At 40.4% G+C, this 16,345-nt stretch overlaps 1 protein-coding gene across 2 annotated transcripts in view; it reads right to left on the reverse strand.

The window, feature by feature from the left end:
• Nucleotides 1-5,921, reverse strand: part of lmo3 (LIM domain only 3) — a 45,397-nt gene extending 39,476 nt beyond the window's left edge. Inside the window, exons 1-2 of one of the 2 annotated variants that reach the window (XM_084573913.1) lie at nucleotides 5,793-5,921; nucleotides 2,372-2,585 (exon numbers count right to left, since the gene is read on the reverse strand). In XM_084573913.1, the coding sequence (XP_084430039.1) occupies nucleotides 2,372-2,585; nucleotides 5,793-5,817 (239 nt within the window). In that variant the 5' untranslated portion in view covers nucleotides 5,818-5,921. Of the gene's footprint in view, nucleotides 1-2,371; nucleotides 2,719-5,792 lie in introns of those variants that run through there. The other variant, XM_084573912.1, reaches the window with a different exon arrangement.
• Between the last annotated feature and the right edge of the window lie 10,424 nt (nucleotides 5,922-16,345).

Genomic DNA, 16,345 nt, shown 5'->3' on the forward strand with positions numbered 1-16,345 from the left:
CATGTTCTTGGTATCGGACCCTTTCCCCAGGTATACAGACGTCGTTTTATTGTACCACATGTCGGTAGAAACCTGTATATGTGTCGGTTCTCCCTAAACTTCAAATTAATTCATGTAAATAACTTAAAAGCCAGCTTAAGAAAAATGCTTATCTCTCAGCAGGTGTCATTACAACCACCACAGCACTGCAGCTCTCAGGAGACAAAGGTTTCAATATTTCCATATCAAGCAATAGTTTTCAAGTAATCTAACACAGGGTATGGTGATTATATCAGTAAAGGCTTGTTCACATCTCGAATGATTTCGCTCCCAATTATGTTTACAGTATATCAAAAAAGGGTTCAAAAAAGGCAACTGGACTTGTAGAGTTTTTTGAGAAGATGTTTCACCACTCATACAAGTAGCTTCTTCAGTTCTAGGGGACTGGTGGGAAGTCTGAGGTTTAAATAGGAACTCCTACTGAAACTTGCTTGTTAACAACCAGCAACCACCAGCAACCAGCAACTTGAACCCATTTTGGATATACCATGACCTGGATGACTGAGAACCTTCACAGACTTCGTTTACAATAGTTTTGCTATCCCGTGGCTCATGTTTGCATCCCAGATTTTACTATTAATACCAACTTAACTGAGCCATTATACCAACTACAGTCACTATGTCTGAAAACTGATTAATGACAAAGTAGAGAAACATTTTATTACACTGATTACGCAGGTTAGTGAAATCTATTTCAGTAAATAAAGTAAATTCAGTACAGTATACAACAACAAAGTCAAATGCAAATAAAAGCTGTTTGAATTTTACTCCCGGAAATAGAAAGACATATCCTATCATCTCAGTATCTTTAAATACTCTGATGAAGTGCCAAATAAGGGTTGTTCATCTGGATAATAAAGTTAAAGGAATACTCCAGAATTTTGGACATAGGGCCTCATTTACAACTGAGCCGGTGTGATATAGGTCGGTGGAGACCGTTTTCAGCACATTTGATCCATTCCTTATATTTGCACAAATCACTGTTGCTAAACTGGTGTTGAGCTAGCGTGCGTCAACGGTAACATCCAGCCTGTCACTAAAAACAGCTATAACTGCTCCGCAGAACACCCGAGACAAATGTATTATAACGTCGGACTATCGATGTACATGTCAGTGTTGGTAGAATCATTTTAGAAATTAAACGAACCTTGCATTTTCAATGATAAAACATTTTGAGGGACTAGTTTCTCAGCAGCAGCGGAATTTTAGCCCAGAGATAATATCAGTCCGCCGCTGCCGTAGCCTAAGCAACAACAGGGAACAAAGTGTAAGCTATTCCAATGCCATGCAAGGTTCGTTTAATTTCTAAAATGATTCTACCAACACTGACATGTACATCGATAGTCCGACGTTATAATACATTTGTCTCAGGTGTTCTGCGGAGCAGTTATAGCTGTTTTTAGTGACAGGCTGGATGTTACCGTTGACGCACGCTAGCTCAACACCAGTTTAGCAACAGTGATTTGTGCAAATATAAGGAATGGATCAAATGTGCTGAAAACGGTCTCCACCGACCTATATCACACCGGCTCAGTTGTAAATGAGGCCCTATGTCCAAAATTCCGGAGTATTCCTTTAAATGGGCTTGCTTCATGTACACAGTGTCACTTAAGAATACTGAGGCTTTATTGATATTTGCTAAAAATTCTCAAAATAAATGAACATGAATTAATCAGTCACAATGAAACGTTGGTGTAAAGCCAGTTAGACTTATAAACTGCATATCCGTCAATCAGCATATTATCAACATATTCATAATGCCTGCGCTATTTCTTCTGTCGTATTTGATTATAATAGTAAAGAAAGACTGGCAAGACTGAGGAGGGAGACACGCAACTAATTTTAACACTGGCTGCTGCTGTAAGGACTCCCAGGTGAGCTACTATTGGGGCACATTATGAATCTTCTTTAAGGTCACTGATGCCGTCAGTGTCATTACAATCCACACAGATTACACTGTAGTTATATTGCAGCCATATACTAAAACTGTATTCTAAAAGAGAAACTTAAATTAAATTGTAAATAAACCATAAATATATGTTAAAATAAACAAATGTTTCCAGTTGCTGAAAAACAACAATGAAAATAATCCAATCAAAAGAAAAAATAATACTTAAAATTTAGAAAGAGTAAAAAATGAAAAGGGTAATTCACAGACTGCATTTTTCAGTTCTCACAAATGTTGAGACCTTTTTACGCATAAAAATCTGTCTGTCCTCCATTCTGCAATTAAGGAGAATAGGAATGGCTCACACTGAACCCTAAATGTGCATAAAGTGCAGTTACTTCTCAAACAGCTCAACACAATGTGACCAGCAGTCAGCTTACTTACCGTAGGTAGTCTCTCCGGCACAGGATGAGGTTGGCTTTGGTGTACAGCGTGGAGCCCACCTCACCTAGCCTGCAGTCACAGCAGGCACATTTGAGACAGTCCTCGTGCCAGTACTTATCAAGGGCTTTCAGCAGGTAGCGGTCCTTGATCTTCCGGTTGCAGCCGGCACAGCCTTTTGGCTTGGTGTCCGGCTGGACGGAGAGCATTTGTATACCTGGGAGAAGCATTGAGAGGATGTAACACTCATCAAACAACAGTACACGGATTGAGTTGGCAAACATTTTCTAAATGATGGTGTCCTTAGTGTAAAACACAAGATGTATAGGGCAAAAATAAGCTAAATGATCTGGCTGGATGTATAATACATTAAAATTCTGATGTAAAATGTATGATAGTTTTTAAAAGGTTTCATTGACAAGAAATGTGAAATGATAAAATAAAGGACAGCAAAAATTCATAGTATTAGTGTTTTCATTGTACTCCTTCATATTTAAGCAAATCAAAAGCAAATAAAATCTTTCAGTGGTGATATAGTCTATGTACAAACTGTCATGAATTTAAGAAATGTCATTTGAATATCGACTGTTTCAAGGCAAATAGAGTTAACATGTCAAGGGTGGGCCACATGACTTTCATTGGTCACTTGAATTGTATTCATTAAGAGCATCCATTCAATTTTTATCTGTGGTAACACAGAGCTGTTTTTTCGAATTGTGACTAAAATTCTCATAAGGTTGTGTGTATATATATATATATATATATATATATATATATATATATATATACACACTGAGATTAAGCTTTGTCTACACATACTCAGGAAGACAAAACAAAAAAATATATATATTTTTCCAAATTTATTTGGCAGTGCTATACAAAAAGCCATTCAGCTCACTCAGTCAAGTGTTCACTTATTTTTATAAAACACTTAAAATGATGGGTAATCAAAACATACCTTTGAAGCCACTAATTGTTCCACAGTGTATTGCACAAAGGAAGTGGGGCCAGCTCAAAGCAGTTAAATTATTATTAGTGTTAAATATATTAATTTATCTTCTTGTGTACTGATTGCAAGGTCAGTGTGATGTAGCAATAGGCATCCTGTGTACAGTATGTACCCCAGACCTATGTTAAACACAAAGAATATTTCAAAATCTGTAAATACACAACAGTTCCCATACCAGTAAATGTACCAGAGGTTAGCTGTGCTGCACATTCACAGCCCTACTCATGGAAATACTATTACTGAAACTGGTTATTTCACTGATTAGCAAATTACTCAGACAGTGTAGCCTTTGGTTTGTGGAAAAAAAAAACACCACAAAAATGGTTTGAGGAGGCCCAGCTTTTACCAGACATTTCTGACCTACTGTATAATTTAATGTAGGACTGTTAATTAAAGTAGCCTATTCTTGACAAAAAAATCAATCACATTTAACAGCAATGGACTGATTGTGTCAAAGAAAAAAACAGGCCCCCAACTGGTAAGATCACTACAAACCAAACTAAAACTACTTGTTTCATGATTTAACACAGGCAACACAAAACCACAGTTTCACATTTCTTCAAAGACACTTCTTTTACTTTGACCTACTCTGTTTAAAGGGGTGTGGCTGCATGTAGGGGAGCTTTGCAGCAGTCTGTATTGTTTGGCCTGAGCAGACTGTGGGGAGGCTTTGTTGGTCCACTGGGGGCTGGGAGGCGGGAACCATACTGCTTCGTACTGGGCTGGAATTAGTATTCTCCTACCATTCCCAGAGGAAAGGCACAGCCCCACTTCCTTTTGTCCCCCATTCATCACACACGAGCGCACACACGCACACAATATTTCTTTAGGTTCCTCACAGTTTAAGCTTTGGTCACTGTAAAATAGGCTAAATAAACTGTCTGGAGTGGGTGGGTGTTAAGCCATTTACTTGTAAGTGTACAAAACTGCTGGCCAGTGGTAAAGGGATTTTTTTCTCTCCTAAAGCCAGTGTTTTTCATACTTTCACAAAATAACGTTTATTCTATTTTAGTGAAAGCTTGTTATTTTTTCTTGCTGTGTGAGAATGCAAAAAGTGTGGACTGATCACATTGGTAGGTCTATTATTTGGAGATATATGCCCCTACAACTTTTTGAAATGTTCAGTCCCCCCCCCCCTTAAAAACATAAAATGTTAAAAACACTATTAAAAAGTTGAATATTCATTACTAAATAAAATTTTGTAAATTAAATTATAATGTAGTCAAAAGAAACCAAGAAAGAAATTATCTTATGGAATGAGTCATGATTGGTTGAACTTAACTAGTGTGCTCTTGTGAACTGTTGGGAGCAGAAATCTGTTTAACTTAGTATTTAAATATAAGTTTAATTTCTAACGTTTAGCTTGGCTAACATTGTTGACAATATTCCTTCAGTTGTTTCTATTTTCAAATCGCCACTACACAGAAAAAGGAATGATGTCTAATGATCGTACACCTGCTAACATAAACAGTACATATTTTTCTTAAGAATTTAAGCTGCAAAGCGAGGATCAAACAGGTTGTAGCGAAGTGGGAAGCTCTTCTAATTTGTTAAAGTGCGTTGGCGCTCTTGTTCATTTCTTTATGTGCCGAATTTAGAGATCCGGACGCACGGCCGGTGGCTCTTTGCAGCGCTGTTCAGCGGCACTGATCCGTCCAGTCTGGTTAACACTAGAGTCCCCGTCAATCATTTACAAACCAAAAGAGGGAAGAGTTTCAATTCCCCTTTTACTGAGCAATCAACTCGGGGGGTAGTGGGGGAGGGTACAGGCAGGAATTTGGCCACTCATTCGGCGGAAGTGAAGGAACCTTCATAGATACAGAAAGGGAAATTACATCTGCTCGGAGCCCTCTTGATATTATTATGTTTCCTTTCCACTCTCTCATTGTGGGCGTCCAGACCGCTGCGGCTGCTGCGTGTCCCTAACCACATGTAGTCTATACCATCATCGAGCCAGATCGGGTTTAGGATGATGGAGCGACAGAGCGGAGAATGGCATGCTATTTCAGTCCCAGCTGATCGGCAACGAGATTCTGACATTTCACCATATCCATTTAATTACTGTTGCCATGGCAGCACAGGCTATTGCCGGTAAAGGCCAATTCGGACTTAACACAAAATCAATTTGCCATGCAGCTTTCTCAAGCACATAGACGGAAACCGTTATAAGCCAATCACATAAACCAGTATAGCACTGCAACATAGCTACGCCTTTCTAATATGTGAATGAAAAGTTAGCTAGCCGACCTATGGAATAGCTCATCATAAGATAGATAGCTTAATGGATCAGGTTAGAGCAGGTCATATGTGGACACGCTGCCTTCGACAAAGAGATGCTGTAACTTGAAGTCGAGCACCCTCAACGCACATGAAACGTGCCGTTCACTGAATCCGAAGCCGAAAAAGGCGCCTTACCGAAACTTCTCTCTCTTTTCTGCATTTGTTGAGCCGCTGGAGCAGCCGAAGCACAACCATGCAACCAATAGCTGCCTGGTCCAGGGAGCAGCTGTCCGCAGGTAGAACGAGATCAGGCTTTGTTAGAGAGGGGACAATCCAGCACTGCGACCACAGGAAAATGAAAAGGAGGAAACAAAGACAAAAAGACTCAACCAAGGAGCAATAAGCGAGCCGTTTGCTTGTGTCGTCGGATGTGAACGAGCGTTTATCGCCAGTCGGTACTCCGTGTGCAGAGAGATGCAGGCATCGAATGAAAGGGTGACAAAGAGATGCTTCCTCTCCGCGGCGCAGATACCTTCTAATCCGAGGCAACCTAATCGCAGCTGCAGCGGCAGCTGCACGCTGCTTCGGCACTTTATCGTGTCACCAATACCGTGTAGGCTGCACAGCCAGTCTGCTCTCCAGACATGACACACACACAGACACACACACACAACTTTTTTAAGTGCTTACTTCAAAAGATTTCTTGTTTAGATGCTCACAACAGTTAACAAGAGCACTGAATGTCAAATTCAAACCAATGTGTGTGTGTATATGTATTGACATTGGTTTCTTTACACTTTATTATTGAGAGGCTATTTTTTATTTTTTTTTTAATTTCTGCTCTCATTTGTTAACACACACATATGATGTGGACAGAGAGAGAGAAATGCACAGAGATACAAAGAGAGAGAGGGACATAGTGATAAAGCCATAGATAGATAGATATTCGCGAGTGTGTGTGTGTGTGTGTGTGGGGGGGGGGGGGGGGGGGGGCGTGTATGCCTAGTTCCAAATGTATCATTATGTTGCAAATTACTGGTTGTCTCCTGGTCTCTCACCTTTCCGTATAAGTTTTAAAAGCAGAAGGCTTGATCTAGAAATAAGCGGCTCCAAGTGTATCGGAGTGATCAATTTGTTGTAAATTGTACAGCTACAGGTGTTAATTATCCCAGCATGGACCATATAGGTATGGTGTCCATGGCTCAGGCTGATTTCTCCATGCATCAGTTACAAAGTGACAAGAGATGAGGAAGCCTTTCATTCTTTCCTGCTTGCTTGCTTGCTTCCTGCTTGATGCACATTATAATATAGACAAAGCTAAGCCTAGCAGAGCATGCAAGTTTCAGTTTATTGAGAAGATAATACTGCTGTCAGAGTGGCATTACTGATTAGCTACATGGAGAAAAACAGCTGTGATGTCTGTTCTTCACTAAGAGATAGCCTCCACCTACTAAATAACACTGATCTAGAGTCTAACTACAGCAGTGTAAAAGGGTACATTGATGTAAGCCGATACTGTCCATGTGAATAGGACAATTGCATATTTGACAGCTAAGAGGGATTTCAGCCCAAACCCAATACAGTCAAAGCACCACCTTTCCAAAATGCCACAGAAGAAGCGAGTGCCTGTATTATGACATGATTTATACCAGGCATTCAGACTTTTCTGTGTTAGCTTGTTTCACAAGGCGACTGTATTGGTCCTAATTAATAAACCTTAAAACAATTAGTATGTCAGTAAAAGAGTAGCCTACAAAGTGAATCTGTCAGCCATTTGCACATACCTTAGGGTACTTTGGAAACCAAGTGGCCTTTCATCATTTAAAGTTCAGCAACAGAACACAGAAAATAGCCTATCTAAGTGCAAATGAAAAGGCAGCAAATCTAATATTAGGCTAGCATTAAAAGAATCTCAAGCTAATAGATTGCTGTTTTGGTGGCATTCATTCACAGCTTGATCAGTGCAGACAGCAGGGACGCATTAGCCTCTAGTGAGTCCATATTTAAATATGAATTCAAGCAATTCAAGCAATTATTACAGTTCAGTAATGCATTAGTTAGGGACAATCTCGGATTTGATGAAGCCTTGAAGAGGCCCATATGTCATGGCACCATGACCCCATAAGACCCACCGCCCACCACCACATCACCACTCCTTGTTTTATGCACTTCACACAGCCTGCAAAGTTATTCCCTTAAATATTGTGAAAGAAAGAGGAATGATCAAGGTAGGGGAAGGCAGCTGGAGGAGGAGACACAAGTCAATAGCTGGCATTCAGCTCCAGCCTGAAATGCAGAGATAATGAGATGGGTCATAAAATGCTCCTTGCAATAATGAGAGATGAGTTGCATTAAACCTGACAGGGCATTACCTGCCAGTAATTAGGTTTTGTCATGGATTGTATTATTTCAAGGCAGTGATCATGCAATAGCTTCCAGAGTGTGTGTAGTATGTGTGAGGCTGGTACGTCTTCTGGTGCCCTTCCATCCGTATTTCTGCGTCCTACCAATTAATCATTCTCCGCATGATTTGAGACAGAAAATACAGCAAACATGCATAGCCTACTCTTTTGCGCAAATGGAGACGGGTGACGCTTGCTATGCTTAAAGTAGCGCACACGACGCTATAATTCGATTCTGTCTCTAATGAAGAAACAAAATAGCAGGGCCTGCACCAAAAATCAACTGCATCCTCAAAATGGTCGGAGGATTCGTTTGACTACATGTAACATTTAACACGAGCAGAAGACAGACAAATGTTTTTTGCCGTGAACTCAGGATCCAGAAACACAGAGGACTGAACACGTACCTTGTAAAGCCAGGGATGCCCAAAACAAATAGACTACTTCGTTTGTATCTTCTCTGCTGTCTTGACTTTGAATCAAACTGTCAACAACTTTCACAATTCTTGTTTTTGCTGCCGATTGCTAAAGAAAACCTTACAACATAAGTTAGATAAAAGTTGTTGGGCTGTTTCGGCTCCCCCGCGACTTAGCGCATCCCGAACTTCGCTACACGAGCGTCCCTTTCCCACCTGCGGCGTTCTCACCTTCTCCTCCCCGTCTGTCTGTGTGTCTCTCCGGTTCTCTCTGACAGTGAAAAGCCGCACAGAGTCGAGCCTCCTCTCCTATTTAAGCTCCTCCACTAGGTCCCCAGTCAGCAGCACACTCCAGCTCATCCAAGGAGCTGACAAGCAACGTTAGGGAAGGCAGCGCATGTTGCTCTAATGGACCTCATTAAGCTCTACTTACAGATGTTCTCTTAACATAATTGATCTGCAGCGAGTTGAGAGGACGGCAACCTATTCCCCAGCCCCCAATTATGGCCCGGTAATTAGATCCCCAACCTCCAGTTCTCCACATTCACCCTTCTTACATTCCGAAATATCAAAGTATCTCTTTCTCTCAAAACACCCCCGCCCCCCGATCCCCATCTACCACCTCACCTTCATGTCTCCTCCCTTCTCCTCCTCCCACCCATAAGACAATATTGACAGTCAGATCTGCTAACCTTCGCAGTGTAGCCAGAATTACAGTGCGCTCACTCCAATATTTGACAATTCCCCCCGTGCCTCCCTCCCTCTCTCTCTCTCTCTCTCTCTCTCTCTCTCTCACACACACACACACACACACACACATTTCTCTCTTTCGCTGGGAGTCAGAGAGATTTAGTGAACATACGTAAAAAGAACATTCCATAAAATGTTGAAATGACAATGATAACAGGGTATTTGTCAGTGGAGAGATTATGTTTTTTCTATGCAAGTCTGTATATTAAGGTGAATTAAAAGCACACCCCTAGTTATTTCACTGGGTGTACCAGGAATTCACATAGGTTTACGGCACTTTACTGTCCACATACACTAGCCTGCAGTAACCTAATACTGGAGACAAACGCATCGATACGCAAATAAAAACCATCTCCTTTTCTGTCTTTGACACATGCTACCCAGACTACCTCCAAATGCGGACAGAGATCGGATCTATCAAATGCGATATCAGTGCGTCCTGGTGGGGTTTCCAAAGTTTGAACAGGCCCTGAGAGGCCCATCCTTATCTTCCACACTTAAGGCTGGCAGCAGGAGCGCAAAGCCGCAGTCTTCAGTGCCAGTTGTAACTTAAAAATAATAACTACTATAATAACAAGTGATCACTAAGGGGTTCTACCTAGGGCCCTAGTAGGGAGATCTGATCTTTTTATTTATTTATTTATTTATTTTTTATTTTTTGAATGAATTGGGCCCTCCAATTAATTGGTGTCATAATGTATTTCAAATATATTTATAACATCAACTGAGAGAATGAACTTTGTGTCACAGCCCTCCCAACATATTGGACATTCTGGGGGACGCAAAATGGTTTAATCCGCTCATAGACAACGACCGGCGACAAGTACGTCAGTGAGCGCAGACTGAATGACCTGGAGGCTGTCATCATGCCGACCAAAAAAAAAAAAAACACAAATCGGGGTACCAGAAAAAGAAAGAGCGGAAAGAAAAAGAAATAGGGCAGAATGAGGGGAAGTAACTGTTAACTGCTTTCTTTCCGAAAGGTGAACAGAGTTTACTTGTTGCGTAACTGGATCCAATTAATGTTAATGTTGTCGTAGTCCAGAGTCCGTGGGCATTTACTGGGATGTAAATTACATCCTTACATCTCGTGTAAGGCTTCAGCAAGGCTTTATTTCTTTTTCAGGAAGCTTTATTGAAAAATTAGATTTGATTCTCTGTGTGGAGTTGGCTCCTGTTCAAGAATAAATGTTTTTAAATCAAAATGTGTTATGGATCAGAACGTTACACAAGATGTAGCCTAAAGTTTATAGGTGTTTGAGCACAAGTAGTCCGAATGCATCAATTCAGGTGGTGAATGAAAGAGCCAGTCATCAATATAATCTGATCTGATTTTAGCTTAAAACCCGATTTATTTGTAAATAAATGCCCACAATTTTTCTTTTTTTTTTTTTAATTTTGCTCGTGCGCTTCATGCACTGGCATGGAAGCGCACAGTGACATAAGAGTGTAAAGGGTCCAGAATCAGTAATATGAAGTTTGATTAAGTTTGGGTATATATACTTCACAAAATACCCTTGCAGTTTGTCCTGGGCAGACACTTTTAGCTATGCAGAAAATTAAGGCAAAAAATCGGAAGAAAAACTATAGGGATCCTGCAACTTCGTTTGCATGGACCCCGAATAATAATAATAATAATAATAATAATAATAATGAGCCCATGCAGATTCACAAGAGTGGGAAAAGGCTAGATGAGTGGTGTTTTTGAGTAATGGATTGCTGAATTACTGAGCAGAGTTGTTGTCCATTTTAAGTGGGGTTAAGCACAGATGACTCTGTTTTTGTTAGTAGTGGAGAGAGCTTTTACAAATCCAATTCACTTTAGTTAGATTCTAACCTGTTAGATTCACTGAATGTAATAGTCAACATAGCTGTACAAAAAAATAAAAAACTTAACAGCAGAACTGCTGGGCAGCAGAGAACATTCATATGCCACGGGATTACAAACTGATTGTCTTGATGAGGCAGTTTATTGTAAATTATGTCTCTTTTCACATTCAGTCGAGGCGAGAGCTGAGTGGCATGGCATTGTGTCACTTGATGGTCGTTGGCAAGAAAGAGCCTCCTTATTGTTTTTAAGCGCACAGCTATACGAGTCTGTGGCTGAACGTGCTCCTGAGTTGCCTCAGCCTGACATTGTTTTTTGGCTCCCAGGCACACAACAGCAAAGAAGATGATGCTTGTCACTACTGGAGAACTGGAGAATATCCGTGACTGGTTCAGTTACATCAGGGTAGACTGAACACTGGCCATGATTTTACGATTTTGCGTTTATTTCAGAAGCTCAGAACATAGTGATGACAAACACAAAGAAGGCTGCAGATTTCAGAGACTTAAGCTGAGGCTTCCAGTGAAACAATGCTGGCTGGAGGGATCTGGAGTACAAGGAGACACAGGGTTTGTCAAGGCCACAAACAGCATACGGAAATACCTAGTCAGATGTAGAGGTGGCCTCAGCACTCATACGACGTCAGTAAACTGAACAATATGGCAGAAAATGCAGTGAAGAACTGGAGTACATATAGTGCTGGAGTCTGATTAGTGGCTGGGTCTCAGCTGTGCAGGCAGATTGGTAACTCTAACCCTGTAAAGGAGAACCACACACAGACGCACAAACACAGAAAAAACAAGAAACACAAGGGAAGGGGGGAATAGAAGACCCATTAGGAGAGAGCCTGCATTTGTGATGATGTTGAACTGGATTGTCTTTTACTGAGAGGTGTTTCAGTTATATGGCCCCCAGTCAATGAAATGATTGGGGCAGACGAAACAATAGAAACAACTGTCAGGCACTCACTAACAACATGTACCAAAATGCATTATGCACTTTATACATTTGACTCACCAGCTATCTAAAATTGTTACAATACTAATCCTTAAACCCTTCATGAAGATTATTGTAGGCTTATATTGCAGAAATAATATGAGAACCAAATGTGGTTTGTATTAAAAAAATGTTGTTACTCAATTTTTCTTTGGTTAACATTTCAGCCTGTAGCCAATCACAATCTATTTCTAGAGTGAACTAATGTTAAAATGCCTATTTTAGAAAGAATATTAATACAAATGTTCAGTGTTGGATTCCTTGGTTGTCAAAATTTACAAAACTATATAACTTTAACAACCATCTCCAACTCAACATATCATCTTCTTTAAACTATAATAATTTTATGTCTAGAACAATGCTGCAGCGTGAAATTAATATATTATGATATTATGTAAATGCACATTGTTAAATCCCAATCCCATGCACATTAAGCCCCCCCAGATGGGGACACCCCACCTGTCTCCTCCTCAACTACCTCATCACTGACCAAACCTACCTGGACCACACCCCCCTACCTTATATAACCCGGCCTTTCAGCCCTTTGACCCCTCTTTTTTTCCCTCCAAATCATCCCATGAGAACAAAGAGATACTGGATGTGAGTTTTATGGGCTTTCACCTTTCTAATATTCATTTGGTTGATATTGCATATTGTTTGATTTATTCATTGTATGTGTTTCATGATAATAGATTCCTAATTTTAATCCTTTACCGGTAGAAAAAAAGAGATTGTGGATGCATTGCTGATGTAAGTCTAAAGACAACCTAATTTCTTATTATATATTTGATACTCTCTAGATTTGTAATATTTCCTTTATTTTTCATATAGACAAAATCATCCACCTTTATCATCCACCTCTACCATCCACCTTTACCATTCATCACCAACAAACAACTGTTAACTTCATCAAAATAAACTATTGGAGCTTGGAACGCTGTCTGGATCCTGTGTTTGAATGTGCACCCAACCTCTGATGTTCAGTGAATCAGCGACATGAGGATACATATAGTTGACAGTTTTTTTCACACATAGCTATCTCACCACTTTTAAGCATACCAAGCCATGGCAGGCATTAAAGTCAATACAATGGTATGCAAAAGTTTGGGCACCCCTCTAAGATTTCATGATAAAAGAAGATCACAGCAACAAGATTTGATTTCCCACAGAGATGTAGACATTTGAGTGTTTTCCAGACCAAAATTCTCAGAGTAGCATTACATAGTTTTGTTATGATAAATTAAAATGTAAAAAAAATGGTATATGCAAAAGTTTGGGCACCCTTTTAATCACATTGATTTCAAGACCTGTAGGGATTTATAGTTGACAGGTTGCAGCACAAAATTGCTTTGACTAGCTTGTGAGACCTTCAATTACAAAGACAGGTGGAACCAATCATGAAAAAGGCTATTTAACAGAGGCAACTGCTGGCTGTGCTTGTCCTAGGTTATTTTTTAGAGTGTGGCAACATGGGGGCATCGAAACAACTCTCCACTGACCAAAAAACTAAGATAATTCATTATCATGAATTAGGAGAAGGGTACAAGAAATTATCAAGAAGGTTTGGACTGTCTGTCTCCACAGTCAGAAATGTGGTGCAGAAATTGAAGGCCACAAGAACAGTCCTTGTGAAGGAAATACTGGAAAGGCACAGGCGAAGGATGGTTAGAATGGTCACAGATAAGCCACAGACCACCTCCAGAGAACTACAAGAACATCTGGCTACTGATGGTGTAGTTGTTCATCGTTCCCCAATTCAGCGTCGCACCAGGAAAAGCTCTTTGGAAGGCTGATGCGCAAAAAGCCTTTCCTGAGTGTTTGTCACAAGAAAAGTCGCATGAGGTATGCAAGAGCACATCTGGACAAGCCAGAAGCATTTTGGAAAAAAATACTGTGGTCAGATGAGACTAAGAGAGTTATTTGGTCAGAACATGCATGGCGAAAAAAAAACCACACTGAATTCCATGAGAAGAACCTATTGCCTACTGTGAAATTTGGTGGAGGGTTCATCTTGTTATGGGGCTGTGTGGCTAGCACAGGGACTGGAAACCTTGTTAAAGTTGAGGGCCACATGAATTCCTATCAGTATCAGCAGATTCTTGACAAGAATGTTCAAGAATCTGTCACAAAGTTGAAGCTACGCTGGGGTTGGATTTTTCAGCAGGACAATGGTCCTAAGCACTGTTCAAAATCCACCAAGGAATTCATGCAGAAGCACGAGTACATCTTCTGGAATGGCCATCCCAGTCCCCAGACCTTAACATCATTGAAAATGTATGGATTGATTTGAAGCAGGCTGTTTACGCATGGAAGCCAAGAAACCTGACTGAACTGGAGGCGTTTTGTATGGAGGAATGGGCCAAACTACCACCTGCCAGACTTCAGGGACTTGTCTGTGGCTATGGGAGGCATCTACAGGTCTGTTCTTGCAGCAAAAGGAGGCTCTACTAAATATTAATGGAATTCTTTCTTTGGGGTACCCAAATTTATGCACATGTCTATTTTTGTTTAAATACACATACAAATGTTTCTGTTGGACCAATGAAAATGATTTCACTACTGAGATGTTTCTGTTATACCTTATGGAAAATAAGGTATAACATATGTTAAAATAGTTGCTGCTTCAAAAACTCAGCAAGTGACAAACTGATGCAATGATTTTCCTAAGGGGTGCCCAAACCTTTGCATACCACTGTAATGTTAAGTTGCTCATACTGAAAAAAACACATTTTGTATGTGTATCACTAACCTAAATTGTAATGCTTCAATATGCCAGCTCGATAACCAGTTAGCCCTGTTAACTCAACTGCACCCTTGCTTGAAGGCTAACTTAAGGCTAATTCATGTGCTTTAAGGTGGTAATTTTAATTGTACTGAGTATGACTCTGTGGAATCACAGTCTGTAGAATCAAATATAACATTATCCTGCTTCTAAATGACAAGAGATAATAGAGGAATGTCATTAAAATATCCTGCTTGCTGGTTGTACTTATTCTTTGGTGGTTTGATAAATAACTTTAAACATCTAAGTTTATATTGGCATTTTAATGCCTCTTTGCTTCTTGAACAGCTATTAACATGCTATAACGTAGTTGCAAACAATGCATGAGTAGTACTTAGAAAAAATTAGATAAGAAATTAGAAGACAGGAGCTTGGTGGCAGAGAACAGAAATTAGAGGAACTTGGTTCCTTGAGAGAAGGGAATAGAGGATAGATGCTTAGTGCATCTATTATGTTACTATATGCCTAGAGTAGCATAATCAAGGGATGGAAAGGAAAGTCTTAAGCCTAACCATTAGAAGTAGAGAGCGTGTCTCCCTCCCGAACCCAAACTAGGAGCTGGTTCCACAGTAGAGGAGCCTGTTAGCTGAAGGCTCTACCTCCCATTCTACTTTTTGAAACTCTAAGAACCACAAGTAGGCCTACACTTTCAGATTGAAGCGATCTATTGAGATAATATGGTACAGTGAGGTCTTTAAGATACGATGGAGCTAGGCCAGGGGTGCTCATTACGCCGATCGCGATCTACCGGTCGATCGCGATCGGCGTAATGAGCAAGTAGTGCGGGTAGATTGTGTGCCATTGAAAATTATTTTTAGATGTTAGTCTAAAACATTTATCCGTTGCAACTCCAAAACAAACAGCAAGACAAACGTTCATCTTTATTTATTTTTACTTTATATTTGCAACATGCCCTCAGTTCAGCGGCACACATCCACAGCCACGCACAACTTTAACAACTCAAGACTACCGTCTTTCTTAAAGACACAGCGCTATTTTTCTAAAGGTGCAGTGCACCAATTTTTCTTGATAAAAATAAATTATAATCCGGGGTCTGTAGATTGACCTACAGACCGCGGATGATGTCTTCTGACCTGGAAGATGTCGCCTCTGAGCTGCGTGCGCACCCGCTACAGTCGGCTTGTTTACCTGCAATTTGCTACTGCTATGGTTCGTAACATTGACTGTATATGGTTCGTCAGCAAACTCAGAATCAGAAAAATATTCAGCCATGTTGCAAAAAACTAGCAGCAGCAAATTACAGGTAAACAAGTCGACCTGCGCGCGCAGCTCAGAGACAACATCGTCAAGGTCAAAAGACATTATCCGGGGTCTGTAGGTCAATCTACAGACCACGGATGATGACACTCCAGACTCAACGGAATAGCACTAGCGTATCATAACTAAATATTGGTGAAATGAACGAGTTTTGCGGCAGATTGCGAGATGCGTTATTTAGGGGCTGTGTCTCAATGCCCTGATCACTTCCGCTATATGGATATACACTGATCTAATTATCTCTTGAACAAGTGCAAATGAAACAAAAGTGATACTGGTGAGTAAACAATGGTATT

This window comes from Chelon labrosus (assembly GCF_963514085.1).
Source record: "Chelon labrosus genome assembly, chromosome: 23".
NCBI lineage: Eukaryota > Metazoa > Chordata > Actinopteri > Mugiliformes > Mugilidae > Chelon > Chelon labrosus.